Genomic DNA, 17,500 nt, shown 5'->3' with positions numbered 1-17,500 from the left:
ACAACAGCCAACATGCCATTAGTCACACTCTCCAAACTGGACCATTTGCATATCGCATAATGTACACGTACTTCGAAGCCATTACCCAGAATTCTGGCTTGTGCCCTCGAAAAGGACCTATATTACTAACACATGACCCCCCCCCCCCCCCCCACCCCCACACCCCCCCACACACGCAAGACGTAACCATCATTGCAGATGAACATGACCCGGGACGCAAACGCCGTGCTCGTTGACACGACTGCACCATTGGATAGGGCTTGCACTAGTGGACAGTGCAGAGCTGTGAAAGGAGACAGCATATAGCGTACAGCATACCGCCGGCAGTGAAGCCTACTCACAATTTAACTCCAACATACATATGACAGAATGTGAGTTAAAACACTAAAGGAAATTTAGTCCGGAATACCCGTCACTTACTCTGAACAAACTCCTTCAGTGTCAGAATTCTCAAAACAATGAGAAATCCGGTCCTCAAACCTTCAGGTTGGGAGGGTTCAACAGTACATTCTGGTATTCAGTAACATCGGTCTTGATGGTACTACTGTATGTAGGTTGCTATAAGCTAAGCGTTCTCCCACCCATACACGCCACTACCCTTTGCCTTTTTGTCATTTCTTCAATGACAAACTCGAGATTGGCCGGCAAGAGAGAAAGCAGGAAATGTACAGAAACCTCACTTACGTGCACAGTCCAGTGGCTGGTCACTCCATGTAGCCTTGGCCTGACAGTATCGTGTACTATTTGTGATAGAGGTGTTGCTGGTTCCAGGTGACAGTGCAACATGACCAGTATGACATGTGTACACGGCTGTCTTGCCAAACGTTGTGTTCTGTACAACTAGTGATGAGTTCATGCCTGCACTGGGCGGCGGACATGATGTAACTGCAAACAACAAACAAGACAAATATCACGGTTGGTGATGAAAAGTCTTGCAGACCATGGGTGTTACCCAAGGTTTTTTCTAGACAATGCATGTCAACTAGGCAATTTTGTTGCTATACTGGCAAGCACGTCCTCATTTCTTTCGCTTTTAACTAAGCCTTGCTTCTCTAAGAGTATAACATTGGCCAACTGCTGTCTGGTGCTTCTCCAGTGCATGGCACTCTTGCGATAGTTTATACCCTCCCTTCCATGGCTTTCCAAGTTTTGCTAGGGGTCATCTGTTGTACATGTATGCCAAGAACGCCGACACATCATTTACAGTGGAATTCATAACTGGAAGAGGATAATTATGAAGATTGTGTTCTAACTCTGAGTTTTATCACCATCTTCCTCTTCTTATTGTTGTAAGTAGCTCTGCCCCGGGGCATCGAGCACTCTTTTGGACAGCCTGGAACCGTTCCGCAATACAGCAGAACTCTGATAAGGCATATCCGCATGGCGAATAGGAAAGTGTATGATTGTATCTGAGCTACTTCGAATCCAAAATATTCTTTAACCTTGAGCGGTGCAGAGACTGCAGACACGTATATAAAGAAATTTGTTCCTGAATAAGTGTAGGTCTAATTAGAGTACCCTGACACCAGCGTTTATCCAGGCGGTCCGGGACAGGGAACTTCCCCTAACTTCCCCTAACTTCGACACTTTGAACAACATACATTTAGATGAGGGAAAGGCCGGAGATATGGCATGTGACGCCGCTATTTCCACTGAAAGTAACAAAAGACTACTTCCTCCGCGTCATCGAAATTACCATCGCAGCGACATTAGCGAAGAAATCGCGTCTAGTTCAAAGATTTCAGCTTCCAATAACAGAAAATAGAACTTTGCCGTCACCCTATACGTATAGATTATAGACCGGTTAGGAGGTCTATACAGGATATATAGACCGAGTAAAAGACCGAGGTCCCCCGAGGTCTTTTACGAGGTCTATATATCCTGTATAGACCAACTATGAGGTCTATAATCTATTTATCGTGTTCTCCACGCAATAGTTTCTCTTCATATACGACATATCCTTGTAATTCTAGTATTATACTATAGCCTATACCGCATTGTACTGCATTGAAAGTCAATATCATTAGGCTCAGCATCGGTAGCACAGTGGCTGGGTGGTAAGGAAGAGTGACTGAGATTCACAAGGTTGTGGGTTCAAATCCATCTTGTGTATTTCTGCTTTCTTCAAAAATTTCTTTTTCTAAGTTGGAGAGAAAATTTCTAAGTCCAAGAAGTTCTAAGGAGTCAAATATAAGTAGTCAAATATATCGTGTATTTGACTAAGCAGTCAAATACGCGATATATTTGACCGCTTAGGTATCAGGGAAATTAGTGGGGTCAAATACTAAGAAGGCGATAATGATGAATATCGCCTATGTCCGATTCCTTGCCTCTGGTACGAGTGCTGGTGAGTAAATACCCCGTTTTATGTCAAAAGTCAAACTGCGACAATTTCGATGACGCGGAGGAAGTAGTAATATTTCCACTAAAACTCTCCCAAAGAGTGCCTGCTAAGCCAAAGTGCCCGTAACTTCGGTGTTTGAATGCCGAGGTATGAAAGTAGGCACTACGTGAGTTCTAATGTAATCCAAGAAATGAATACCAACCGATAAACTCACCTACACACGCCAGAGGATCTCCAGACCAGACACCAGTTTGAGAACATTGACGATCTACATCACCGGAATATTTCTGATATCCGTCAACACAGGTGTAGCTGATCTTGTCCATGTAGCGATGCAGTTTACTGGAGTTCTCATTCAGTCCTGCTATGACCGAGTACGCACCTAATTCAGGACGTGGACACGATACACCTGGATTGTGGAAAGAAACCACATAGAGTGCACAGTTCACAAGAAGTCTGATATAACTAGAGGTGAAACGAATATTCGAACATTTGTTCGGTTTGTCACCACTAGATATAACCACTAGATATAATCATTCTAGTGAGTGAGCTTGCTACCAGTAAACTATCACTGCCGCCGCTTTGAAAGGAAGAGTTCAAAACAGTAAATACAAAAATTGGGGAAATGAAATAGAGATGGGAAGTAGCATTGCGAGAGGGGGGGGGGGGGGATACGTGGTGTGTGTGTGTGTGTGTGTGTGTGTGTGTGCGTGAGCGCGCGCGCACGCGTGTGTGTGTGTGTGTATGTGTGTGTGAGAGAGAGAGGGTGAGAGAGAGAGAGGGGGGGGGTGAGGAGAAGGAAAGGAGGTAAGCAGAGAGAAAGAGGGAGAAACGGCTAACAAAAGCAATGCAGATGCACACATGAAACCACTTCACATCTGCCTTCTAGGTAGATAGCACACAGAGATATTCCTGACACTAAGATACACTTACGCAAGCAGCTGGGTGAAGCGTCACCACTAGACGTGTCGTTGACTAGCTCCAACGGTGCGTCTAAGCCAACTTTCACTAGCTCTGCTGTGGCATTCTGGTAGATGCCCACAGGCAGCCACAAAGCACTCGCACCACATTGAATGGTGTTGTATCCACGCAAGACGTAACCGTCATTGCAGGTGAACATGGCCCGGGACGCAAACGCCGTGCTCGTTGACACGACTCCACCATTGGATAGGGCTTGCACTAGCGGACAGTGCAGAGCTGTGAAAGGAGAGAGCATGTAGCGGCGTACAGCATACAGTGAAGCCTACTCACAATTTAACTCCAACATGCATATGACGGAATGTGAGTTAACACTAAGGGAAATTTAGTCCGGAATACCCGTCACTTACTGAACAAACTCCCATCAGCACAGAATTCTCATAACAATGAAAATCCGGTCATCAGACCTTCAAAAGGTTAGGAGGGTTCAACTATTATTTTATTATTACTTGCATGTACGCGTTGGGGTCAACCATGCAAGCATGATCCACAATTTCGCTTATGCTGAACATGATAAACAGGACTATGACGGGGAAAAAAATGAGCTAGAACGATGATAATAATAATTATGATACTGATATATTATATACAATGTAGCTCATGGGTATTGAAGATATGTCATTTATGAATATGTCCATAATATGAATATTGCAGCCTGAGTGATAATGATAGTGCTATTTCCTGAGTTTGACTGTTTCAGGATCTGTCGGAATATCACAATGCACAGACCCTCATGCATAGATCTCGCCATGCTGGTCTGTTATGGGCAATGGCTCCCAGGCTCTGCAGAGCGTCTACTATTGAACAATCCAGCATTGGCTTGGCGCAGATCTCCCACCATAAAAACTACAGCCGCGAACCACGTAGTGGAAAGCTACAAAAGATGGCCAACCCATTTTCACATGTACAGACAATTTGCAAAAACGTTCCGAACATTCAGGGAGAAGACATTACTTGCATGACACATTGGCAGAACGAACAAGGCAGACTCGAACATTCCAAGATTCTGCAGCCGTTGAGTTTCAGGTGTTGGGTGGCAGCTCCGTTACTGAGGCCGTATACAAGTCGTCGAGCTCGGCTAGCCGCCGCCAACTAGTCAGCGCAACCTCGGCCACGCGCTCGCATTAGCTCCATGCCCGCGTTGACGGAGCTCCGGGTGACCAACAAGCCGAACAGCTGCAAGTCGCGACTCCACAATGACACTGGCCGTCCGCGTGCTCTAACACTCCGCTCCACTCGTACTCCCTCTTTAGCCGTTTCGCTGCTCGTCAAGCCCTGCAGGTAACTTGATTTCTTGAAGGGTACAGACGTCTATGCCGTAGAAAGATAGGTACCGACACAAGCCAGTTCCTCTTGACGGCCGACATGAGGCCCCGCACATTGAAAATTCCGACAGCAAATTTTTCTTTTCCTCCGTAAAGCGTTCGTTCATCAGCTCGTACCATTGATTCCCGTCGCATCGTCCCGTCACTAATGTCCAATGAAAACTGGTTCAACTATACATTCTGGTAATCAGTAAGAACGGTCTTGATGGTGCCACTGTATGTAGGTTGCTATAAGCTAAGCGTTCTCCCACCCATACACGCCACTAGCCTTTGCCTTTTTGTCATTTCTTCAATGACAAACTCGAGATTGGCCGGCAAGAGAGAAAGCAGGAAATGTACAGAAACCTCACTTACGTGCACAGTCCAGTGGCTGGTCACTCCATGCAGCCTTGGCCTGACAGTATCGTGTACTATTTGTGATAGAGGTGTTGCTGGTTCCAGGTGACAGTGCAACATGACCAGTATGACATGTGTACACGGCTGTCTTGCCAAACGTCGTGTTCTGTACAACTAGCGATGAGTTTATGCCTGCGCTGGGCTGCAGACATGATGTAACTGCAAACAACAAACAATCCAAAATTATCACTGTTGGTGATGAAAAGTCTTGCAGACCATGGGTGTTACCCAAGGTTTTTTCTAGACAATGCATGGCAACTAGGCAATTTTGTTGCTATACTGGCAAGCACGTCCTCATTTCTTTCGGTTTTAACTTAGCACCGCTTCTCTGAGAGTATAACATTGGCCAACTGCTGTCTGGTGCTTCTCCAGTGCATGGCACTCTTGCGATAGTTTATACCCTCCCTTCCATGGCTTTCCAAGTTTTGCTAGGGGTCAGGTGTTGTACATGTATGCCAAGAACGCCGACACATCATATACAGTGGAATTCATAACTGGAAGAGGATAATTATGAAGATTGTGTTCTAACTCAGAGTTTCAACACCATCCTCTTCTTCTTCTTCTTCTTCTTCTTGTTGTTGTTGTTGTTGTAAGTAGCTCAGCCCCTGGGCATCGAGCACTCTTTCGGACAGCCTGGAACCGTTCCGCAATACAGTAGAACTCTGATAAGGCGTATGCGCATGGGGAATAGGAAAGTGTATGTAGTATCTAAGTTACTTCGAGTCCAAAATATTCTTTAACCTTGAGCAGTGCAGAGACTGCAGACACATAGAAATTTGTTCCTGAATAAGTGTAGGTGTAATAAGAGTACCCTAACACCAGCGTTTATCCAGGCGGTCCGGGACAGGGAACTTCCCCTAACTTCGACACTTTGAACAACATACATTTTGATGAGGGAAAGGCCGGAGATATGGCATGTGACGCCACTATTTCCACTGAAAGTAACAAAGGACTAGTGATATTTCCACTAAAACTCTCCCAAAGAGTGCCTGCTAAACCAAAGTGTTAACTGGTTTGAGGGAAAGAGACAAACGGGAAAAGTCTGAAGAAAAAATTGAATGTCACCACCAGGACTTGAACCAGGGACCTTCGCTTGTAGCCAGCGATGCTCTAACCACTGAGCTATGGTGTAGTCGTCATCCCAGCAGAGGCCGTTCAACATCTTTTTCAGACTTCGTAACTCACACTTCCTGTGAATCCACACAGGCGGGTGGGACGCAGCCCTCACTGTAACCCACACACTTCACGTACAAACCAAAGTGCCCGTTACTTCGGTGTTCGAATGCTGAGGTATGAAAGTAGGCACTACGTGAGTTCTAATGTAATCCAAGAAATGAATACCAACCGATAAACTCACCTATACATGCCAGAGGATCTCCAGACCAGACACCAGTTTGAGAACATTGACGATCTACATCACCGGAATATTTCTGATATCCGTCAACACAGGTGTAGCTGATCTTGTCCATATAGCGATGCAGTTTGGTGGAGTTCTCATTCAGTCCTGTTATGCCCGAGTATGCACCTAACTCAGGACGTGGACAGGAGACACCTGGAGAGCCGAGCAGAGAGCAGAAGATATCCAATACACGTAACATATTACACTTATTGGGTTTGACAGGTGTGATGCATCATGTCACCGTCCGTGGATGGGGCTTGTATTTTTTCCAAACGGTCATAGGGGCTTTTATTCGAGAGGGGCTTCTAATCGAGTGGGTGTGGTAGTCCTTCCAAATCGACCTGTGCAATGAGGGCCTGCATAGAACCAAGTACTCCCAAGCATGAATACACAAGCATGCAAAGCAGTCCTTGCTCGGACCAAGCCCAAGCTAGCAGATTCCATGGTCATGCTTGACAGCTACAGAACCGGCAAACGATAGCACAGCACAACTTACGCAAACACAGGGGTGACGTCACGTTCTGCACGCTAGAGTTATCAACACCCTGTGCTTGGTCCAAACCGTTTTGGTTCAGCTGAGGCAGGGCATCCAGGAATGCTCCGCTTGCGACCCACGTATTGTCGGACGCACACTCAACAGCGGTGTAACCATGAAGAACATAGCCACTATGGCATGAGAAAGTCACTTCGGAAGAGAACTGAGTTCCACTGGAGAAAGCTGTGCCGTTCAACGGGTCCGGTATCGCATTGCATTGGATTGCTGCAGGGAGAAAATCACGCATGACAACATTCCCCAATTGGCGGTCTAAATCTTTGACTCTGTCCATGCCTGTGCCGTCTGCCTGGTAAGCATTATTCCTCAAAGACTAAACACATAAGATGGTATGCGGAAAGCTGGTCATTGGCACGACTGCCGGAAGCAGTTTTGAATGATCCGGCAACACAAATGTCTTTCATACAGTTTGTGTATGATATGGCGGGTACTAGTACACAGGACCTCCTCAGCAGTGAACATGACTGTGTTGGTGGCCAAACAGTTGTTCCAGCCATGGTCCGACCAGCCATACCAGTAACGATATTACTATCCCTGTGTGTGTATGGTCCGACCAGCCATACCAGTAACGGTATTGCTATCCCTGTGAGTGTGTGTAAGCGGGCAAGAAGTAAACAGAGGTAATGGTCCACTTGCCATTTGTACAGATCCACGAAATCCTGTAGAATCCTGGAGACCCGGAAGGGTGTTGAATGTGTGCTATGCATGCGCATTCGACCAATTTTCGCGTCATAATTCAACGACCAGCGATCGCTTTTCCAGCTTCTTCACTTTGGTTAGAACTAATGACTAGCTAGATCTTTGTCATGGACAGGGATGCGCCGCCATGGATCGCGCTGACGGGCTATTTTGCAGGAGATGCCAAGGCTGGGCGTGGACGTCCGAGGACATCCATTGCGACGCGCATCACAAGCGACTCACAGCGAAGGAACATCGACCTGAAGCGCAGCAATCAGCTGGAGAATTTGAGGGCCATCGCTCTGGACAAGCCTACGTGGAGAAATCTGGCCGACAATCCATGATCTGGCGTCACAGGTCATCAGTGCACCGTATTAATAATTATCTTGATAATAGAATTTGATCATAGGAGATAGGACAGAAACGGAACGTATAATTATACCCACATAAATATATTATTACGCGTGCTGTGGTACTACGAGAGAGCTTGGAAGCTCAGGGCCCTATGCTATGCTTTTTTGCCTTCATGACCTAGACAAAAAAAGCATAGGGATGTTATAAAGTCTTATAAGTTTCTACTTTTTGTTTTTAGACATAACCTGGGATTCGAACCCGCACTATCGCCCTGCATGCATCCACCGATACACTTCGCATACATACTAATTCTTCCAAGTTGCTTCACGTTATGATCTTGTATTTGAAAGCCCTATTTGAATATGCATTGTGGCCAGCCGTCTTTGATTGTACGGTACGGGATAGGTACGGTATTAGAATATTGAATATTGCGGCCAGCGGTATGTGGCCAGCTGTGTTTGATGGGAAGGTACGGTACGGGACAGATACAGGATAGCGCCAGGCGTGACACAAACACACAAACAAACAAACACCAAATTAAAGCTGTGTGGACCCTGGCTAGCGCCAGACGTTACTGAAGTAACGTCTTCTGCATAGCTACGGGAATAATAATAATTATTATTAGATCTTTGTCAGAAAACGGTTTTCGTATGAAATGCATTCAGGGCCCATTTCTTAGTGGAAATAGCAGAAAACACAATAGGGTCCTGCACATTCAACACCCTTCCGGGTCTACGGGGTTCTACGGGATTTCTTGGATCTGTACAAATGGCAAGTGGTCCATTGGTGTGTACTTACGCATGCACTGTAGTGGCTGGTCACTCCAGGCAGCGTTGGCCTGACAGTATCGTGTACTATTTGTGATAGAGGTGTTGCTGGTTCCAGGTGACAGTGCAACATGACCAGTATGACATGTGTACACGGCTGTCTTGCCAAACGTTGTGTTCTGTACAACTAGTGATGAGTTCATGCCTGCTCTAGGCTGGGGGCATGATGTAACTGCAAAAGAAAAAAGAAAGAAGAGGAAAGGAGGAGAGAGAGAGAGAGAGAGAGAGAGAGAGAGAGAGAGAGAGAGAGAGAGAGAGAGAGAGAGAGAGAGAGAGAGAGAGAGAGAGAGAGAGAGAGAGAGAGAGAGAGAGAGAGAGAGAGAGAGAGAGAGAGAGAGAGAGAGAGAGAGAGAGAGAGAGAGAGAGAGAGAGAGAGAGAGAGAGAGAGAGAGAGAGAGAGAGAGAGAGAGAGAGAGAGAGATGCACTGACACCCACCCACACAAAGACAGTCAGAGAGAACACTTTTGGTTTTATCAAGGAAATTACAGCTGTCTCATGAACACCTACAATATTATCACATAGTGCCTAGTGCAGAGTGCCTAGCAGACTAGCCAGATATTATCACATAGTGCCTAGCAGACTAGCCAGATATTATCACATAGTGCCTAGCAGACTAGCCAGATATTATCACATAGTGCCTAGCAGACTAGCCAGATATTATCACATAGTGCCTAGCAGACTAGCCAGAGTTACATAGTGACCAGCAGACTAGCCAGAGGCGACTGAAGAAGCTTTGAAGTATATGAAGGCGGGAACATCTCAAGTGTCTGGGATATGTCTACTAGTCCCTCACCTACACACGCCAAAGCATCTCCAGACCAGACACCAGTGTGAGAACATTGACGATCTACATCACCGGAATATCTCTCATAGCCGTTAACACAAGTGTAGCTGATCTTGTCCATGTAGCGATGCAGTTTACTGGAGTTCTCATTCAGTCCTGTTATGACCGAGTACGCACCTAACTCAGGACGTGGACACGATACACCTGAAGAGATGGGAGAAGACAAAGGGACAGAAAAGCAGTATTTTTCTACCAGAACAGTTCCTGACGTCATAACACACCACGACTTCTATTGTTTGAAACATTTCCACAAACGAAACAAACCACTATAGTTACTGACGTCATATCAATGTGGTGGAGGAATGTACTTCAAACAGGCTAGGGGATACTGAAGGTCAGTGAATATGATAGCAGCATGGTCCAGTACGTCTTTGTAGAGTACATTTTTAAGCAATAAATCTACTTATGAAAAACAACTCCACCAAATACTGTGTCTGGACTGCCAAATAAAAGGAAATAAAATATACTCATCGACTATGCATTATTGAGACACCATCATGACGTACGTAAGCACAGCGGTGAGGTCACGTTCCACATGGTGTAATTATCAAGACCCTGCACTTGGTCCAAACCGTTTTGGTTCAGCTGAGGCAGGGCATCCAGGAATGCTCCGCTTGCGATCCACGTCTCGTCGGACGCACACTCAACAGCGGTGTAACCATGAAGAACATAGCCACTATGGCATGAGAAAGTCACTTCGGAAGAGAACTGAGTTCCACTGGAGAAAGCTGTGCCGTTCAACGGGTCCGGTATCGCATTGCATTGGATTGCTGCAGGGAGAAAATCACGCATGACAACATTCCCCGATTGGCGGTCTAAATCTTTGACTCTGTCCATGCCTGTGCCGTCTGCCTGGTAAGCATTATTCCTCAAAGACTAAACACATCAGATGGTATGCGGAAAGCTGGTCATTGGCACGACTGCCGGAAGCAGTTTTGAATGATCCGGCAACACAAATGTCTTTCATACAGTTTGTGTATGATATGGCGGGTACTAGTACACAGGACCTCCTCAGCAGTGAACATGTGTTGGTGGCCAAACAGTTGTTCCAGCCATGGTCCGACCAGCCATACCAGTAACGTTATTACTATCCCTGTGTGCGTGTGTGTGCAAGCGGGCAAGAAGTAAACAGAGGTAATGGTCCACTTGCCATTTGTACAGATCCACGAAATCCTGTAGAATCCTGGAGACCCGGAAGAGTGTTGAATGTGTGCTATGCATGCGCATTAGACCAATTTTCGCGTCATAATTCAACGACCAGCAATCGCTTTTCCAGCTTCTTCACTTTGGTTAGAACTAAGACTAGCTAGATCTTTGTCAGAAAACGGTTTTCGTATGAAGTGCATTCAGGGGACATTTCTTAGTGGAAATAGCAGAAAACACAATAGGCTCCTGCATATTCAACACCCTTCCGGGTCTACGGGGTTCTACAGGATTTCTTGGATCTGTACAAATGGCAAGTGGTCCATTGGTGTGTACTTACGCATGCACTGTAGTGGCTGGTCACTCCAGGCAGCGTTGGCCTGACAGTATCGTGTACTATTTGTGATAGAGGTGTTGCTGGTTCCAGGTGACAGTGCAACATGACCAGTATGACATGTGTACACGGCTGTCTTTCCAAACGTTGTGTTCTGTACAACTAGTGATGAGTTCATGCCTGCTCTAGGCTGGGGGCATGATGTAACTGCAAAAGAAAAAAGAAAGAAGAGGAAAGGAGGAAGAGAGAGAGAGAGAGAGAGAGAGAGAGAGAGAGAGAGAGAGGGGGAGAGAGAGAGAGAGAGAGAGAGAGAGAGAGAGAGATAGATAGAGAGAGAGAGAGAGATGCACTGACACCCACCCACCCACACAAAGACAGTCAGAGAGAACACTTTTGGTATTATCAAGGAAATTGCAGCTGTCTCATGAACACCTACAATATTATCACATAGTCAGTACTGCATAGGTCCTAGCAGACTAGCCAGATATTATCACATAGTGCCTAGCAGACTAGCCAGATATTATCACATAGTGCCTAGCAGACTAGCCAGATATTATCACATGGTGCCTAGCAGACTAGCCAGATATTATCACATAGTGCCTAGCAGACTAGCCAGATATTATCACATAGTGCCTAGCAGACTAGCCAGATATTATCACATAGTGCCTAGCAGACTAGCCAGATATTATCACATAGTGCCTAGCAGACTAGCCAGATATTATCACATAGTGCCTAGCAGACTAGCCAGATATTATCATATAGTGCCTAGCAGACTAGCCAGATATTATTACATAGTGCCTAGCAGACTAGCCAGATATTATCACATAGTGCCTAGCAGACTAGCCAGATATTATCAAATAGTGCCTAGCAGACTAGCCAGATATTATCACATTATGCCTAGCAGACTAGCCAGAGTTACATAGTGCCTAGCAGACTAGCAGACTAGCCAGAGGCGACTGCTAAGAAGCTTTGAAGTATAATGAAGGCGGGAACATCTCATGAGTCTGGGATATGTCTACTAGTCCCTCACCTACACACGCCAAAGCATCTCCAGACCAGACACCAGTGTGAGAACATTGACGATCTACATCACCGGAATATCTCTCATAGCCGTTAACACAAGTGTAGCTGATCTTGTCCATGTAGCGATGCAGTTTACTGGAGTTCTCATTCAGTCCTGTTATGACCGAGTACGCACCTAACTCAGGACGTGGACACGATACACCTGAAGAGATGGGAGAAGACAAAGGGACAGAAAAGCAGTATTTTTCTACCAGAACAGTTCCTGACATCATAACACACCAGGACTTCTATTGTTTGAAACATTTCCACAAACGAAACAAACCACTATAGTTACTGACGTCATACCAATGTGGTGGAGGAATGTACTTCAAACAGGCTAGGGGATACTGAAGGTCAGTGAATATGATAGCAGCATGGTCCAGTACATCTTTGTAGGAGTACATTTTTAAGCAATAAATCTACTTATGAAAAACAACTCCACCAAATACTGTGTCTGGACTGCCAAATAAAAGGAAATAAAATATACTCATCGACTATGCATTATTGAGACACCATCATGACGTACGTAAGCACAGCGGTGAGGTCACGTTCCACATGGTGTAATTATCAAGACCCTGCACTTGGTCCAAACCGTTTTGGTCCAGTTGAGGCAGGGCATCCAGGAATGCTCCGCTTGCAATCCATGTCTTGTCGGACGCACACTCAACAGCGGTGTAACCATGAAGAACATAGCCACTATGGCATGAGAAAGTCACTTCGGAAGAGAACTGAGTTCCACTGGAGAAAGCTGTGCCGTCCAACGGGTCTGGTATCGCATTGCATTGGATTGCTGCAGGGAGAAAATCACGCATGACAACATTCCCCGATTGGCGGTCTAAATCTTTGACTCTGTCCATGCCTGTGTCGTCTGCCTGGTAAGCATTATTCCTCAAAGACCAACCACAGAAGATGGTATGCGGAAAGCTGGTCATTGGCACGACTGCCGGAAGCATTTTTGAATGATCCGGCAACACCATAGTCTTTCATACAGTTTGTGTATGATATGGCGGGTACCAGTACACAGGACCTCCTCAGCAGTGAACATGACTGTGTTGGTGGCCAAACAGTTGTTCCAGCCATGGTCCGACCAGCCATACCAGTAACGGTATTACTATCCCTGTGTGTGTATGGTCCGACCAGCCATACCAGTAACGGTATTGCTATCCCTGTGAGTGTGTGTAAGCGGGCAAGAAGTAAACAGAGGTAATGGTCCACTTGCCATTTGTACAGATCCACGAAATCCTGTAGAATCCTGTAGACCCGGAAGGATGTTGAATGTGTGCTATGCATGCGCATTCGACCAATTTTCGCGTCATAATTCAACGACCAGCAATCGCTTTTCCAGCTTCTTCACTTTGGTTAGAACTAAGACTAGCTAGATCTTTGTCAGAAAACGGTTTTCGTATGAAATGCATTCAGGGGACATTTCTTAGTGGAAATAGCAGAAAACACCACAATAGGGTCCTGCACATTCAACACCCTTCCGGGTCTACGGGGTTCTACGGGATTTCTTGGATCTGTACAAATGGCAAGTGGTCCATTGGTGTGTACTTACGCATGCACTGTAGTGGCTGGTCACTCCAGGCAGCGTTGGCCTGACAGTATCGTGTACTATTTGTGATAGAGGTGTTGCTGGTTCCAGGTGACAGTGCAACATGACCAGTATGACATGTGTACACGGCTGTCTTTCCAAACGTTGTGTTCTGTACAACTAGTGATGAGCTTATGCCTGCTCTAGGCTGGGGGCATGATGTAACTGCAAAAGAAAAAAAGAAAGAAGGGGAAGGGAGGAAGAGAGAGAGAGAGAGAGAGAGAGAGAGAGAGAGAGAGAGAGAGAGAGAGAGAGAGAGAGAGAGAGAGAGAGAGAGAGAGAGGGAGAGAGAGAGAGAGGGACAGAGAGGAGCGGAGAGAGAGGGAGAGAGAGAGAGAGAGATAGATAGATAGAGAGAGAGAGAGAGAGAGAGAGAGAGAGAGAGAGAGAGAGAGAGAGAGAGAGAGAGAGAGAGAGAGAGAGAGAGAGAGAGAGAGAGAGAGAGAGAGATGCACTGACACCCACCCACACAAAGACAGTCAGAGAGAACACTTTTGGTTTTATCAAGGAAATTACAGCTGTCTCATGAACACCTACAATATTATCACATAGTGCCTAGTGCAGAGTGCCTAGCAGACTATCACATAGCGCCAAGCAGACTATCACATAGTGCCTAGCAGACTAGCCAGAGTTACATAGTGCCTAGCAGACTAGCAGACTAGCCAGAGGCGACTGCTAAGAAGCTTTGAAGTATATGAAGGCGGGAACATCTCATGAGTCTGGGATATGTCTACTAGTCCCTCACCTACACACGCCAAAGCATCTCCAGACCAGACACCAGTGTGAGAACATTGACGATCTACATCACCGGAATATCTCTCATAGCCGTTAACACAAGTGTAGCTGATCTTGTCCATGTAGCGATGCAGTTTACTGGAGTTCTCATTCAGTCCTGTTATGACCGAGTACGCACCTAACTCAGGACGTGGACACGATACACCTGAAGAGATGGGAGAAGACAAAGGGACAGAAAAGCAGTATTTTTCTACCAGAACAGTTCCTGACATCATAACACACCACGACTTCTATTGTTTGAAACATTTCCACAAACGAAACAAACCACTATAGTTACTGACGTCATATCAATGTGGTGGAGGAATGTACTTCAAACAGGCCAGGGGATATTGAAGGGCAGTGACTACAATAGCAGTATGGTCCAGTACACCTTCGTAGGAGTACAGGGATGAATTTATTGTCATATTTTTGCATAGCAGTTTCTGCTATACAAAATCACAATTGTGTAGCACTCTTTGATTATGATTAGCATTTTTCTTTGAAGGTTGGGTGTTTACCACATTGTCCTTCTTGAGAGTGATGCCTGAAGGCCCATTTGCAAAAACCCCGACTGAATCATGCATGTGCACGCAGATCGAGTGCCTGCACAACATACACTGCACTGTATGCATGTTACTTGACAGCGCAGGCTAAACATGGACAGTCTGCATGTATCGCAGTTTTCTGCGAGTCATGGTGACTTTTAGGTAGCAGTAGATTGATTTTGCATCGCAAACTGCAATGCGATACAGGATAAATTCATCCCTGGAGTACATTTTTAAGCAATGAATCTACTTATGAAAATACTCCACCAAATACTGTCTCTGGACTACCAGATAAAGAAGAAATGAATCGATATACTCATCGACTATGTCTTATTGAGACACCATCATGACGTACGTAAGCACAGCGGTGAGGTCACGTTCCACATGGTATAATTATCAAGACCCTGCACTTGGTCCAAACCATTTTGCTTCAGTTGAGGCAGGGCATCCAGGAATGCTCCGCTTGCAACCCACGTCTCGTCGGACGCACACTCAACAGCGGTGTAACCATGAAGAACATAGCCACTATTGCATGAGAAAGTCACTTCAGAAGAGAACTGAGTTCCATTGGAGAAAGCTGTGCCGTTCAACGGGTCTGGTATAGGATGACATTGGATTGCTGCAGGGAAGAAGACAAGAGCAAAGGCAAGTAACTGTTGCAAGCGACTTGAAAATTGCCAATGAGTCCCGCTGCGTACTAGTGTACGTCATCTAGAGATAAAGTTCACTCTGCCTACAATAGTATACAAGTTGAGGCTCAGCCCCCCCCCCCCCCCCAAAAGGCTGATTTCAAGTAGCTGTTTGCACGATGGGGAAAGCCAGCAAAATTGTTGGACTAATTGGGCGACCAGATCGATTGGAAGGCACGGGAGCTGCACAGAACGGACTTATGCGCTCGGTCGTTGCATCAGCACGAGCCATGCTCTCTCTTCAATCAGAGGCAGCGCTTTGCCATGGACCTCACCACAAAACGAGAAAGAACAGAATGATATCAGTCTGAAGAAAGGAACCAACTTCCGATTGCTCACATGCAACATTTTCGAACATTTACAAACGCTATTTCCATGCCTTCCTATCACGTGGAATGCAGGCGAAAAAGAGACATTCATTGGTCCTACCAAACATTAAACCTTCCAAGGTGGAAGGCTGTTGGTTTGTGCACTAGAGGCATGTGAGAGCTAGGTCTCAGGTTGTTGAATGTCGCATTAACATGTCGGTTTTGTGCCCTGTTATCGCACTTTCTGACTGCTTATTATCTTGTTACAGTCGTGGATAGTTGCTTCATAACTCGTTTCCATGTGATTTCTTCTATTTAAAAAAGAGAGAGGGGGATCTTTTCAAAGCTGCAACCGTTAGTAAAGTATAGTGGAACACGCGTACCTTGACAGTTTGGAGGAGGTTGACTCCATGTAGAGTCATCCTGGCAGGTAACAGTCAGGCTGGTTGTTGAATTTGTTGTAGTGTTATCAGTGGTAATACTATAGCCATCATGACATGTATACACGGCTGTAGATTGATACAAAACTGTTCTGACAGTCAATACTGAGTTGTTTGATGATAACGGTACTCCACAGCTCACACCTGCAGTGGACAGCAAGCGCAAAGAACAAATAACAAAACTGTTGCTGTGCCTCGAAAAGCCATGCTTCAAACTGTCCTCAGCGGCTTGCGCAAACCTGTTCCGCAAAGCAAATGAACTGAACCATTCGCGTCTCCTCGACCTGTCACTTTGTTTGTACTACTCTACGTATCCAGCGTAAGGAAATGTGTGGATTGACCCATTGTCTTTGACATTGGCTTGGCTGATGCAGCCGAGAGAATGTAAATAAAAATGAAAATAGCAATACTTACGTTTACATGCCAGCGGTGTTCCAGTCCACGTGCCGTCAGCTGAGCATGTCCTTGTCACGTCACCAAACACTCTCTCATAGCCAGGCAGACATGCATAGGTGATCATGCTGCCAACAGCCTGAGGTTCCCTATGCAGACTGGGTGAGACTGATGAGTTCAGACTTTGCTCGCCGGCTAATCCACATGCACGAGCTGCACAGTTCATTAACACATTGGTGAGAGAATCAACAATTCAACCAACTTCAGTAGACCATGCACTGCAGTGATATTCAAAACATGTTGCCACTATCGCCATGGTCACTTCAGGAGCCGTATCAGTGCCTTGATTCTTGAATGTGGTGATGTTTCCCCCAGACCTGACCCATTGACTCGCTTTGTATAAAACAAACGAGTCGCTGAGCATCTTTCCACTGCACCTGATGTTTGCGCTATTGGCTTCACCTCAATTGTCGCCTCATTTCCTTGCATATTACGGTCACCTGTTTTGGAGCCATCAGTTGC

At 45.9% G+C, this 17,500-nt stretch overlaps 1 protein-coding gene across 2 annotated transcripts in view; it reads right to left on the bottom strand.

Moving 5' to 3' along the window:
* The window catches only part of LOC135825706 (sushi, von Willebrand factor type A, EGF and pentraxin domain-containing protein 1-like), a 65,350-nt gene extending 48,139 nt beyond the window's left edge, over nucleotides 1–17,211 (bottom strand). Inside the window, exons 1-17 of one of the 2 annotated variants that reach the window (XM_065338325.1) lie at nucleotides 17,000–17,211; nucleotides 16,529–16,729; nucleotides 15,504–15,767; nucleotides 14,575–14,769; nucleotides 13,794–13,994; nucleotides 12,765–13,028; nucleotides 12,207–12,401; nucleotides 11,183–11,383; nucleotides 10,206–10,469; nucleotides 9,649–9,843; nucleotides 8,826–9,026; nucleotides 6,939–7,202; nucleotides 6,401–6,595; nucleotides 5,002–5,202; nucleotides 3,278–3,541; nucleotides 2,559–2,753; nucleotides 685–885 (exon numbers count right to left, since the gene is read on the bottom strand). In XM_065338325.1, coding sequence (XP_065194397.1) covers nucleotides 685–885; nucleotides 2,559–2,753; nucleotides 3,278–3,541; nucleotides 5,002–5,202; nucleotides 6,401–6,595; nucleotides 6,939–7,202; nucleotides 8,826–9,026; nucleotides 9,649–9,843; nucleotides 10,206–10,469; nucleotides 11,183–11,383; nucleotides 12,207–12,401; nucleotides 12,765–13,028; nucleotides 13,794–13,994; nucleotides 14,575–14,769; nucleotides 15,504–15,767; nucleotides 16,529–16,729; nucleotides 17,000–17,204 — 3,706 coding nt within the window. In that variant the 5' untranslated portion in view covers nucleotides 17,205–17,211. The remainder of the gene's footprint in view (nucleotides 1–684; nucleotides 886–2,558; nucleotides 2,754–3,277; nucleotides 3,542–5,001; nucleotides 5,203–6,400; nucleotides 6,596–6,938; nucleotides 7,203–8,825; nucleotides 9,027–9,648; nucleotides 9,844–10,205; nucleotides 10,470–11,182; nucleotides 11,384–12,206; nucleotides 12,402–12,764; nucleotides 13,029–13,793; nucleotides 13,995–14,574; nucleotides 14,770–15,503; nucleotides 15,768–16,528; nucleotides 16,730–16,999) is intronic. The other variant, XM_065338326.1, reaches the window with a different exon arrangement.
* Between the last annotated feature and the right edge of the window lie 289 nt (nucleotides 17,212–17,500).

Source organism: Sycon ciliatum, chromosome 10 (assembly GCF_964019385.1).
Source record: "Sycon ciliatum chromosome 10, ocSycCili1.1, whole genome shotgun sequence".
Classification (NCBI taxonomy): domain Eukaryota; kingdom Metazoa; phylum Porifera; class Calcarea; order Leucosolenida; family Sycettidae; genus Sycon; species Sycon ciliatum.
The sequence above is the reverse complement of the archived record's forward strand: the minus strand, read 5'-3'. Positions and strand labels throughout refer to the sequence as shown.